Source organism: Mobula birostris, chromosome 6, assembly GCF_030028105.1.
Source record: "Mobula birostris isolate sMobBir1 chromosome 6, sMobBir1.hap1, whole genome shotgun sequence".
Lineage (NCBI taxonomy): Eukaryota > Metazoa > Chordata > Chondrichthyes > Myliobatiformes > Myliobatidae > Mobula > Mobula birostris.
This window is the reverse complement of record NC_092375.1, coordinates 50,934,346-50,947,243: the sequence shown is the minus strand read 5'-3', so window position 1 is coordinate 50,947,243 and position 12,898 is coordinate 50,934,346. Positions and strand designations below refer to the sequence as shown.

Genomic DNA, 12,898 nt, shown 5'->3' with positions numbered 1-12,898 from the left:
CAAACACTACCAACCTCCTTCCCCCCTCCAATCCCGGTTCTCATCCATGCCGGGTCTGCACCATCCCCTCCGACCTTCCTCTCTCCGAGGCAGAACGTTGTCCTCAGTAAGGTCCTCGCGCCTTTGTCCCATTCACCCACACCTCAGCGATTTCCACGCCCACTGGGTCTGCACCATCCCCTCCGGCCTTTCCCTCTCTGAGGCAGAACTTCCTGTCCCCAGTCAGGACCTCACCTTTGTCCCCCTGCACCCACACCTCAGTGAGTTACGCGCCCACCACGACACTGAGCTCTTCTTCCGCCGCCTCTGTCTCCCCCCCCTACGTCTTTGGCAAGGACTCTCCACCCTGTACCAATGCCCCCTTCTCCCATCTTCAACTCTCCTCCTCTTCCTGGACACCCCACTCTGGTCTTCTGCCTGCTCTGGATCTTTTCATTGCTCACTGCTGACGAGACATCAACCATCTCGACTTCAGCACCCCTCTCTCCGATTCTAACCTCACTCTTTCTGAATGCACTGCTCGCCACACTAATCCTAACCTCATCATCAAACCTGCAGATAGGGGGCACTGTAATAGTCTAGTGGACTGATCTCTACCTTGCTGAGGCTAGGCGATGACTCTCAGACATCTCCTCTGACGTACCCCTTGAACAGGCTCCCACTAAGGAGCACCAGGCCACTGTTCCCCACCCCTATCACTGACCATATTAGTTCTGGTAATCTCCCATCCACTACCACCAACCTCACAGTTCCCTTACCCCGCACCTCCCATTTCCAACTCCTACTAAAACACACTGATTCTAACACCCACCTAGACTATATCTCTTCTCACCCTGTTACTTTTTAAAATGCCATCCCCCTTCTCTCAATTCCACCATTTCAGCTGCATGTGCTCTCAGGATGAGACTTTTCATTCCAGAACTAATTAGATGTCATCCTTCTTCAAAGAAAGGGGCTCCCCTTCCTTCACCATCACTGCTGCCCTTGATCCATCCACCCAACATCCCACCAGGGATAGTGTTCCTCCTGTCCTCAGCTATCACCCCATCAGCTTCCACATCTAACCGTATAACAATTACAGCACAGAAACAGGCCATCTCGGCCCTTCTAGTCCGTGCCGGACTCTTACTCTCACCTAGTCCCACTGACCTGCACTCAGCCATAACCCTCCATTCCTTTCCTGTCCATATATCTATCCAATTTAACTTTAAATGACAACATAGAACCTGCCTCAACCACTTCTGCTAGAAGCTCATTCCACACAGCTACCACTCTCTGAGTAAAGAAGTTCCCCCTCATGTTACCCCTAAACTTTTGTCCTTTAACTCTCAACTCATGTCCTCTTGTTTGAATCTTCCCCACTCTCAATGGAAAAAGACTATCCACGTCAACTCTATCAATCCCTTCATAATTTTAAACACCTCTATCAAGTCCCCCCTCAACCTTCTACACTCCAAAGAATAAAGACCTAACTTGTTCAACCTTTCTCCATAACTTAGATGAAACCCAGGCAACATTTTAGTAAACCTCCTCTGTACTCTCTCAATTTTATTGACATCTTTCCTATAATTCGGTGACCAGAACTGTACACAATACTCCAAATTTGGCCTTACCAATGCCCTATACAATTTCAACATTACATCCCAACTCCTATACTCAATGCTCTGATTTATAAAGGCCAGCATACCAAAAGCTTTCTTCACCACCCTATCCACATGAGATTCCACCTTCAGGGAACTATGCACCATTATTCCTAGATCCCTCTGTTCTACAGCATTCTTCAATGCCCTACCACTTACCATGTCTGTCCTATTTTGATTAGTCCTACCAAAATGTAGCACCTCACATTTTTCAGCACTAAACTCCATCTGCCATCTTTCAGCCCACTCTTCTAACTGTCCTAAATCTCTCTGCAAGCTTTGAAAACCTTCCTCATCATCCACAACGCCACCTATCTTAGTATCATTTGCATACTTACTAATCCAATTTACCACCCATTATCCAGATCATTAATATATATGACAAACAACATTGGACCAAGTACAGATCCCTGAGGCACACCGCTACACACCGTCCTCCAATCTGACACACAGTTATCCACCACTACTCTCTGGCGTCTCCCATCTAGCCACTGCTGAACCCATTTTACTACTTCCATATTAATGCCTTACGATTGAACCTTCCTAACTAACTTTCCATGTGGAACCTTGTCAAAGGCCTTACTGAAGTCCATATAGGCAACATCCACCGCTTTACCCTCATCAACTTTCTTAGTAACCTCATCAAAAAATTCAATAAGATTTGTCAAATATGACCTTCCACGCACAAATCCATGTTGACTGTTCCTAATCAGACTCCGTCTATCCAGATAATTATACATACCATCTCTAAGAATACTTCCCATCAATTTACCCACCACTGACGTCAAACTCCCAGGCCGATAATTGCCAGGTTTACTCTTAGAACCCTTTTTAACAATGGAAACACATGAGCAATATGCCAATCCTCTGGCACCATCCCCGTTTCTAATGACATTTGAAATACTTTTGTCAGAGCCCCTGTATTTCTACACTAACTTCCCTCAAGGTGCTAGGGAATATCTTGTCCTGACCCGGAGACTTATCCACCTCTATATTCCTTAGAAGCGCCAGTACTTCCTCTTCTTTAATTGTCATACTTTCCATAACTACCCTTTTTGTTTTCTTTACCTTACATAATTCAATATCCTTCTCCTTAGTGAATACCGAAGAAAAGAAATCGTTCAAAATCTCCCCCATCTCTTTTGGCTCCGCACGTAGTCGTCCACTCTGATTCTCCAAGGGACTAATTTTATCCCTTACTATCCTTCTGCCACTAACATAACTGTAGAAACCCTTTGGATTTATTTTCACCTTACTTGCCGAAGCAGCCTCGTATCTCCTTTTAGTTTTTCTAATTTCTTTCTTAAGATTCTTTTTACATTCTTTATATTCCAAGTACCTCACTAACTCCAAGCTGCCTATATTTATTGAAGATCCCAGCATATAATTCCCTGTAACGTCTATTATCTCCAATAGGATCCCACCACCAAGCACATCTTTCCCTCTTCCCCACTTTCTACAGGGCTCACTCCCTATGCAGCTCCCTTGTCCATTTGTCTCTCCCCACTGATCTCCCTCCTGGCACTTATCCTTGCAAGCGGAACATGTGCCACATCTGCCCCTACACCTCCTCCCTCACCACCATTCAGGGCCCCAAAGAGTCCTTCCAGGTGAAGCAACACTTCACCTGTGAGTCTGTTGGGGTCACCTACTGCCCCCCCCGCCACCGCCCCGTGCTCCCAGTGTGAACTCCTGTATATCAGTGAGACCCAACATAGACTGCTTCACTGAGAAAAAATGGGATTTCCCGGTGGTCATCCAATTTAATTCTACTTCCCATTCCGACAGGTCTACTGCTGTGATGAGGCTACACTCAGGTTGCAGGTACGCTCCATCTAAATAGCCTCCAATCTGATGGTATGAACATCGATTTCTCGAGCTTCCGGTAATTGCCAACACCCCCCCCCCCACAACTTCATCATTCCCCAATTCCTATTTCCCTCTCTCACCTTATCTCCTTACCTGTCCACCACCACCATCTGTTGCTCCAACCCCTTCCCTTTCTTCCATGGCCTTCTGTCCTCTCCTATCAGATTCCCCCTTCTCAAGCTCTTTACCTCTTTCACCAATCGACTTCCCAGCTCCTTACCTCCCCTCTCCCAGTTTCACCTACCACCAACTACCTTGTATTTTTCCCTCCCCTCTCCCCACCTTCTTACTCTGACCTCATCTTTTTTCTCCAGTCTTTCTGAAGGGTCTTGGCCCAAAACGTTGACTGTTGACTTGTTTCCATGAATGCTGCCTGACCTGCTGAGCTCCTCCAGCATTTTGTGTGTTGCTAAGTCCACTCAGATAGGACACTACCAGACACTCTGAACCAGTTCTTTTCTCGCTTTGACAGTCAGAGTGGAGAAGTTGGCATCCAGTCAGCACTAACAGAGAAGGATGACCCTATACAATTACACCAACACCAGGTCAGATCCGCCCTGCACGGAATCAATGCGAGGAAAGCAGCTGGCCCAGATGGAGTCACCGGAGGGATTCTTAAGGACTGCGCAGATCAACTAGCGGGAGTATTTACTACCATCTTCAACCTCTCGCTACTACAGTCTGTAGTCCCCACCTGCCTTAAGTCAGCCACAATAATATCCATACCAAAGAAAAGTACAGTGAACTGCCTTAATGACTATCGCCCAGTTGCTCTAACTCCTATCATCATGAAATGTTTTGAGAGACTCATACTGTCTTATATTAAGTCTGCCATACTTGCTGACCTTGATAAATACCAGTTTGCGTATCGTGCAAACAGATCGACAGAGGATGCAGTCATCACAGCTCTCCACACAGCCCTTACAAACCTGGATCAGGATAACACCTATGTAAGAATGCTGTTTGTGGACTACAGCTCAGCTTTTAATACAGTCATCCGCTACAAACTGGTGCAGAAATTGAGCAACCTGGGCCTTGGCAGTTCACTGTGCTCAGGGATACTGGATTTTCTGAGTAACAGACCCCAAGGTGTCAGGATGGGAGAACACACATCATCTACTCTCATCCTGAACACCGGTACACCACAGGGGTGTGTTCTCAGCCCCATCCTCTATTCTCTTTTCACCCATGACTGCTCTACCATTCACTTCACCAACACCATTGTCAAATTTGCTGATGATACCACCCTAATAGGTATCATATCAGACTGTGATGAGACAGCCTATAGGGAGGAGGTACAGCATTTGACAGAATGGTGTTGTCATAATAACCTGGACTTGAACATCACAAAAACCAAGGAGTTGATAGTAGACTTCAGGAAATCAAAGTGCGTCGAGCACTCTGCTCTGCACATATACGGGAAAGAGGTGGAGAGAGTAGCGAGTTTCAAGTTCCTTGGCGTCCACATCTCGGCTGACCTCACCTGGACTGCCCATATCTCTTATCAGGTGGGGAAGGCCCAACAGAGGCTGTACTTCCTAAGGAAGCTAAAGCACGCTCTCCTCCCTCATCACCTGCTGATCAACTTCTATTGGACAACTATAGAGAGCCTCCTGACATATTGCTGTGCAGTGTGGTTTGCCAGCTGCACAGAACAGAACAGGAAGGACTTGCAGCAGGTGGTGAGGGTAGCAGAGCGGGTTATTGGCACAACATTACCCTCCCTCAGAGACATTTATACTGGCAGACTTCAAAAGAAGGCTACTTGTACTTCAAAGGATCCCACTCATCCTGGACATCACCTGTTTCCCCCTCTACTTTCTGGGAAGAGATACAGAGCATTAAGGACGAAAACAAAGAGACTCCTTAACAGCTTCTACCCACAAGCAGTGAAATGTATAACACCCCCTTCCCTTCTCCTGCCCCCCTCCTAAGACGGCGGCAGCTAAATGCATCACACTTCCAGGAATGGCAGGTGTGCAATAGTCCTACCCCCCCCCCCATCCATATATTATTAATTTTGGACTGCACTCCTGAAGTTTTAGAGTTTACTTTATGCTGCAAAACGTTGCGCTGCTAAACTGTGTTTCATTGTTCCACAACAATGACAATAAAGATATTCTTCTTCTTCTTCTTAAACAAAGCATCCTATGTCATTACTGGAAGCCCTAACTCTCAAAAAGGCTGAGAGTTTAGTTATCTTTTGAGTGAAATTAACCCAAACTGTCCCGGCTGCTTCTCAACAGGTCTCTGCCACTTGGAGTGATCCAACAAAAGGACACACCCTGATTCCTGGCAAGTGGGTCCTGATTAAGAAACCACTAGAACTAGAGGTTAAGGGTTAAGGGTGCAAGATGAAATGTTTAAGGGGAACATCTTCACTCAGAGGTTGGTGAGAGTGTGGAACGCGCTGCCTGCTGATGTGATGAATGCGGGTTCGATTTCAATACTTGAGAGGTTTGGATGAGTACATGGATAGGAGGGGCATGGAGAACTATGGTCTAGGTACAGATTGCTGGGACTAGGGACTAGTCAGAATAAGTTTTTCATGGAGGAGATGGGCCAAAAGGCCTGTTTCTGGACAGTAGTCCACTATAACTCCCATTATTCTTCTGACTCTTCAAAGACGTTCCACTGCCCAAGTCAGGAGAGTAACAGGTTCCTGTTCACATAGCAACACCTGAAGCTCCAACACCAGGCAGTACAAGGCACTCAACTTGAATGGCACCGACTAAACACTGTGGCTGAAGTACCAGTTAATTTGCACCGCAGTAATCTGCAATTGTTCCCACAGCAACCTCTCAAACCACATCCTGTATTGTTTAGAGGAAGAAAAAGCATTAAAATACAGTAAGGATGCCATTGCCAAGCTGAAATCTGTTCCTTAAGTGCACCATGGAGTATTAACATATGAACTGTTGTGATTCACAATTACTTTTTAAAATGTGCATCAACTTAGAAATCTACAGCATGTTACAGGCCCTTCAGCCCACAAATTTGTGCCGACCATGTGACCTACGCTAGAACCTGCCTAGAATTTCCCTACCACACAGCCATTTATTTTTCTGAGTTCCATGTAACTAAGAGTCTCTTAAAAGACCCTGTTGTATCCGCCTCCACCACTGTCACTGTCAGTGCATTCCACACACCCACCACTGTGTGTGAAAAACTTACCTCTGACATCCCCTCTGTACCTACTGCCAAGCACCTTAAAACTATGTCCCCTTGTGTTAACGACTTCAGCCTGGGAAAAAGCCTCTGGTTATCCCCATGAGCAACGCCTCTCATCATCTTATACACCTCTATCAGGTCACCTCTCATCCTCTGTCGCTCCAAGGAGAAAAGGCCAAGTTCACTCAACCTATTCTCATAAGGCATGCTCTCCAATCCAGGCAACATCCTTATAATCTCCTCTGCACGCTCTATAGCATTCACATCCTTCCTGTAGTGAGGTGACCAGAACTGAACACAGTACTCCAAATGGGGTCTGACAAAGGTTTTATATAGCTGTAACATTACCTCACGGCTCTTGAACTCAATCCCATGGTTGATGAAGGCCAACACACTATACACATTCTTAACAACACTGTCAATCTGCGCAGCAGCTTTGAGTATCCTATGCACATGGATCCCAAGATCTCGCTGATCCTCCATGCTGCCAAGAGTCTTACCACTAATATTATATTCTGTCTTCAAATTTGACCTACATTTACCTGGGTTGAACTCCATCTGCCACTTCTCAGCCTAGTTCTGCATCCTATCGATGTCACACTATAACCTCTGACAACCCTCCAGACTATCAAAAACACCCCCAATTTTTGTGTCATCAGCAAACTTACTAACCTACCTTTCTATTCCTCATCCAGGTCATTTATAAAAATCACAAGAGGAGGGGTCCCAGAACAGACTCCTGCGGAGCACCACTGGTCACTGACCTCCATACAGAATACGAACCATCCACAACCATCCTTTGCCTTCTGTAGGCAAACCAATTCTGGATCCACAAAGCAAGGCCTCCTTGGATCCCATGCCTCCTTACTTTCTGAATGAGCCTCGCATGGGGAATCTTATCAAATGCCTTACTGAAATCTATACTGTATACACTACATCCGCTACTCTACCTTCATCAGTGTGTTTTGTCACATCCTCAAAGAATTCAATCAGGTTCGTAAGACATGACCTGCCCTTGACAAAGCCATGCTGACTATCCCTAATCAGATTATGTCTCTCCAAATGCTCATAAATCCTGCCTCTCAGGATCTTCTCCAACAACTTGCCCGCCACTGAAGTAAGATTCACTGGTCTATAATTTCCCGGGTTATTTCAACTCCCTTTCTTCAACAAGGGAACAATGTTTACAATCTTCCAATCCTCTGGTACTTCTCCCATCCCTATTGATGATGCCGAGGTCATCACCAGAGGCTCAGCAATCCCCTCTCTTGCTTCCCACAGAAGCTTGGGGTATATCTTGTCTGGTCCCAGCAACTTATCTAACAATACCTTTCAAAAGCTCCAACACATCCTCTTTCTTAATGTCTATACACGCAAGCATTTCAGTCCACTGCAAATCATCCCCACAATTGCTAAGATCCTTTTCACTGGCGAATACTGAAGTGAGTACCTTAAGTCTTGCCGATATATCCACACCACATGAATGATTAACAAGTGTTAAGCTATATCAAGGGTATAAAACTTTAGGAAATACCAAGTTATTATATTCTATGGTATTTAAATTGTGGATAAGCTCGATTTCCAAAGGACTCATAGCTAACAGCACTGAAAGGGCCACATTCTTTGAAATCCTGAAATATGCAATGTTCATCTTCGCTCTAAGTGAACAAATTTCTTTGTGAAACCAAGGGACATCTTAAATTGGCAGATTTAAGAAACAGTTTACTTTTGTTCAAATTGTTCTCCTGAAAAAAACATTCCAGTTACAAGCCAGGATACCATTTTAGTTAAAACATACAACTTAAACTGAGCCAGCTGCCTGTTTCAACTTGCCACCAAGAGCAATAGAACTTCATAGGAAACTAAACCAAACTCTTAATGTATATGACAGAAACAAGAGAAAATCTCCAGATGCTGGAAATCCAAGCAACACACAAAAAATGTTTCTGACACAATAGTTTTTGAATACACTGTTTACAGAATATGTTTGAAGTCCATTAATAAAAAAAAATTGGTCACAGGTGATTATGATCATTTCTACTTGAAGAGACTGGCTCATTACCATCTTTGATTTATACCACCATCTTTTTTCTCATTTAACAGATGTTCCATTTTGTTAACACAAAAGTTTTTGCAGAAGCTGGAAATCTAGAGTAACACATACAAAATGCTGAAGGAATGAACAGTTGATGTTTCAGACCCAGATGCTTCATCAGAACTGGAAGTAAGGAAGCAGCAGCCAGAATAAGAAGGTAGGGGAAGGAGTACAAGAGAGGAGTACACGAGGACACACTCAGGTTGGAGGAGCAACACCTTATATTCCTTCTGGGTAGCTTTGATGGCACAAACATCAATTTCTCAAACCTCTGGCATTTGCCCCCTCCCCCTCACCATTTCCCTCTCTCACCTTATCTCCTTACCTGCCCATCAATTTCCTCTGATGCTCCTCCCCTTTCCCTTTCTTCCATGCTCTTCTTTCCTCTATCAGATACCCCCTTCGCCAGCCCCTTATCCCCTTCACCAATCAACTTCTCAGCTCTTCACTTCACCCATCCTCCTCTCTTGGTTTCACCTATCTCCTACTACCTTGTACTTCTTCCTTCCCTCCCTCCACTCTTTTATTCTGACTTCTCTTTCTTTCCAGTCATGATGAAGTGTCTCGGCCTGAAATGTTGACTGTTTACTCTTTTTCATATATGCTGCCTGGCCTGCTGAGTTCCTCCAGTGTTTTGTGTGTTGCAAGAGGGAAGGTGATAGGTGTTGCTGGGTGGGTGATGTGAGAAGCTGGGAGGGGGGTTTGATAGGTGAAAAACATAAAGGGCTATAGAAAAAATCTGATGAGGCGAGGGAGAGGGCTACAGGAGGGCGTGATAGGCAGGTGAGGAGAGAAGAGCTAAGAGGGGACCCATAGTGGGGAATGGAAGAAGAGGGAAAGGGGCATGTTCCATTTCATTCTTTTTTTTCTTTCCTCCCCTTTTTCTGTCAGTGTGCTTGCTCAAAGCTTACACAGCATTTTCTAATTCTGAGGGGAGGTTACTGTGCAAATGTTTTCACAATAGTAAAGCAGTGATCAGAAACATTTAACTAAGTTTTTTTTATAATGTTTTAAGCTCCAGTCAGTGAGTGTGGCCAACGTGGAAGAAGATTCTACCACAAATGACGAGACGAAGCTTTGAGTCACAGCACCGAGTAGTGTTGGAGCTTGCTGTGATTGTGGAACTTCCTCACCGCCAAAGACTCTACAGTGAGCTGACTATTGCATTCACTGCACGGGTTACAGAGAGCTCGAGCAGTGAAATTAACTCAATGAGAAGATTTAAAAGAAAAGTGCAACTTCTGCAGTAGCAACGACCATTAATGTGTTTATTTTTACACGAATTGGCGCACCCTACAATAAAAACCCACGCGCGGATCTGCTCACCCCACTTCAATATTTGTTTTCAGTCTACATTTATACAGTGGGCTGCAAATCCAAACCACAGCTATGTCACCGAATTATTTCTGCTGCAAGAACGTGTGGGCAGATGCTCGGTTACTGGGATGAATTGGCTGTAGCGGGTCCCCTGACCCCGCAGGGCTCTCTGACACACGGCATTAGCTGCCACTCAGCGCGCCGCCGAGTACCGGGGACGCCCGCGAGTCCCCGAGCGACAACTTCCGTGAGTTCCCACTCCTGCGCACCATTCATAACTTACGCTCGTTTCAATTAAATTCTCGTTTTCTTCTTGAAACCATTTTCAAATTGCATTTCTTCAAAATCCTCCAGCCCAACACATCAGGACGTGTAAAACTGTAACAATATGCAGCTATTCAGTCATTCGCCCCACCTCCGGCCCGCTAATAAAACCGACACTCCAATAAAACAGTCGTTTCAATTTATTCACCTTAAAGTGGACGGGATTTTAGAGTTTTATTTTTCCCTTCAAAAAAATTCTTAAAACTTAAAACACAAGTACACATACCCACAATCAACCCTGGAAAGCTATTCCAGTCAGACTTTTGTGCGGGAAGTAGCTCGGCGATTAGCTACATGCGACGAACCCGTCCCTCAACAAGAAACAAAAAGTTACAAAAACAAAATCTTCAGCTCACAAAAGTTCACGTCTCACATACCTGTATATGCCTCCGTCGTAAATGTGCACAGAGCGGACAGAAAAATGTACTTAGTAAGAATGTCCATTTTGGACTCTGGTGATTTCGCTTCCAACGTTTACATTTAAAAGGTTTAGATTAAAACCACAGCGAATAAACGCCGCCTTTACCGGAAACCACTTCCCGAATCAAGGCACCCAGTTCAAGTTCACAGCGACCTGATTCCAACTGAAAGTCCAGTCGCTGTACCCAAATGATCAAAAAGCAACACACAGAAGCGGCAGCAGCGATGGGATGCCGGATTGACAAACGTGTTTGGAATACCTAAATTTTAATAGAATTTAATGTTGGAATGGAAAGATTCAATTCAATGAATACTGGAGATTTAGAGTAGCAAACTTAAAATGAACACAATTAAAGCTATGACCAGACAATTTTGTATTTTTATAATCACCTCTGCGGAATATTTTGAATAGCCCTTGGTGAAACTAACAGCATGAGATGATTAACACAGGCACCTCTACACATGAAACTACTGGTGTATTTAAAAAAAACACGAATTTCTTTTTAAAGTTGTATTGTAGTTTTGGAACCAAATCAAGTATACATCTAAGTGTAAGGAGATACATTCCAGAATCTTCTCTATTAAAAGAAAGGCATTGTGCACAGAAAAGTATTAATAATTCTAATTTATTGCATTAATGGCTGAACATTTTTGACAAATATAATTAGAAGTTTTGATAATGATGGCCCAATGCTTCCTTACCATGTTATGAGATTACTGATATGAACTTGCATTTATAAAGTTCTTTAACATAGAAAGATATCTTGATATATCACAGAAGGATATTAATAAAATGTGAAATGGTTAGAAAGGGAGATCTAAAGCTTGGTTGAAGAAACAGGTTTTTAGGGTTGATTGATTGAACTAATCAATTGTCAGCACATGACAGGAGCATTATTGAAATCAGAATGGCATTGACTCAGTAATAGCCACTTCACTGAGTCTGAGTTTGCCAGAAATGCTCAGCTCCAGATCTCATTACAGCTTTGGTCCCAAGAAAAACAAGATTCGACTTCCAGGGGTGAAATAAGAGTAACTGCGCTTGACATAAAGTCAAATTTTGACTATAACATCAAGAAACCCTGGCAAACCTATGGGGGGAAACATTTTCTGGACAAACAACAAACTTGCAGATGCTAATATCTGAATCTAAAACTAAAATGCTGGAGGGATCAGACAGGTTAGGCACATCCGTGGAGGCGAAGGGATAGACAATGTTTTGGTCAAGACCCTGCTTTAAGACTAGCAGATTCTTGATGCAAGGTCTCAATCTGAAATGTCAACCTTCCATCTGCCTCCATAGATGTGTGTCTGGCTGAATTCCTCCAGCAGCATATTATTAGCTGGTGAAATAATCTATTGGTTAGGGTCACATAATTCACAAAGGTTGTTGTTTTTGGAAGGCAATCATTTTATCCCAGGACATCACGATAGGGGCTCCTCAGAATGGTGTTCTGGGGAACAAGAAATAAATAGAAAAAGATTAAACAAATAATTTTGAACTATGATCCTGAAGAACTTTGGACAGCTAGGTTCTAAGTCAAATGGCAAACACAATAATCTCTGGATTACTATGTGAGCCACATGCAAATTTAGTGTAGTAGCAATAAGATCAGAAAGATGAATGCATGTTTGAAAAACATTGATATAGGGGAATACCTCGTAAATGCCAATTCATAGTCTAATGACATCAGTTCCGTAGAAAAAGATTCTGTTGGGAGAAGTTCCACTTAAATTGAGCTGGAAGCCATGGCCTGGCAAACTAAAAATAACTGTACAAATATTCTTAAACTAAATAGTTAGATTAGGATTTCAGGATAGCTTGTTCCTGAGAAAAAACTTAGAAAATTAAAGATTTTGTGCAAAATGGTGAAATGGTAATTAGAGTGTACTAGGAATGGACAGCATATACAAACATATGAATATGTTTGGATAGCATAAGGATAGCATATACAAACAGTGATGGTTAGAGGAAAATCTGGAGGAAAGAGGCAGAATTAAAGGCTTTTTATCTGAATGTACACATTCATAACAAAGCAAATGATTTAAGAATCTAAATAGA

General features: G+C 43.7%; 1 protein-coding gene across 2 annotated transcripts in view; it reads right to left on the bottom strand.

Moving 5' to 3' along the window:
* The window catches only part of srpx (sushi-repeat containing protein X-linked), a 92,172-nt gene extending 81,166 nt beyond the window's left edge, over positions 1-11,006 (bottom strand). For both annotated transcript variants that reach the window (XM_072262273.1, XM_072262274.1), the window contains exon 1: positions 10,794-11,006. In XM_072262273.1, the coding sequence (XP_072118374.1) occupies positions 10,794-10,860 (67 nt within the window). In that variant the 5' untranslated portion in view covers positions 10,861-11,006. The remainder of the gene's footprint in view (positions 1-10,793) is intronic.
* Between the last annotated feature and the right edge of the window lie 1,892 nt (positions 11,007-12,898).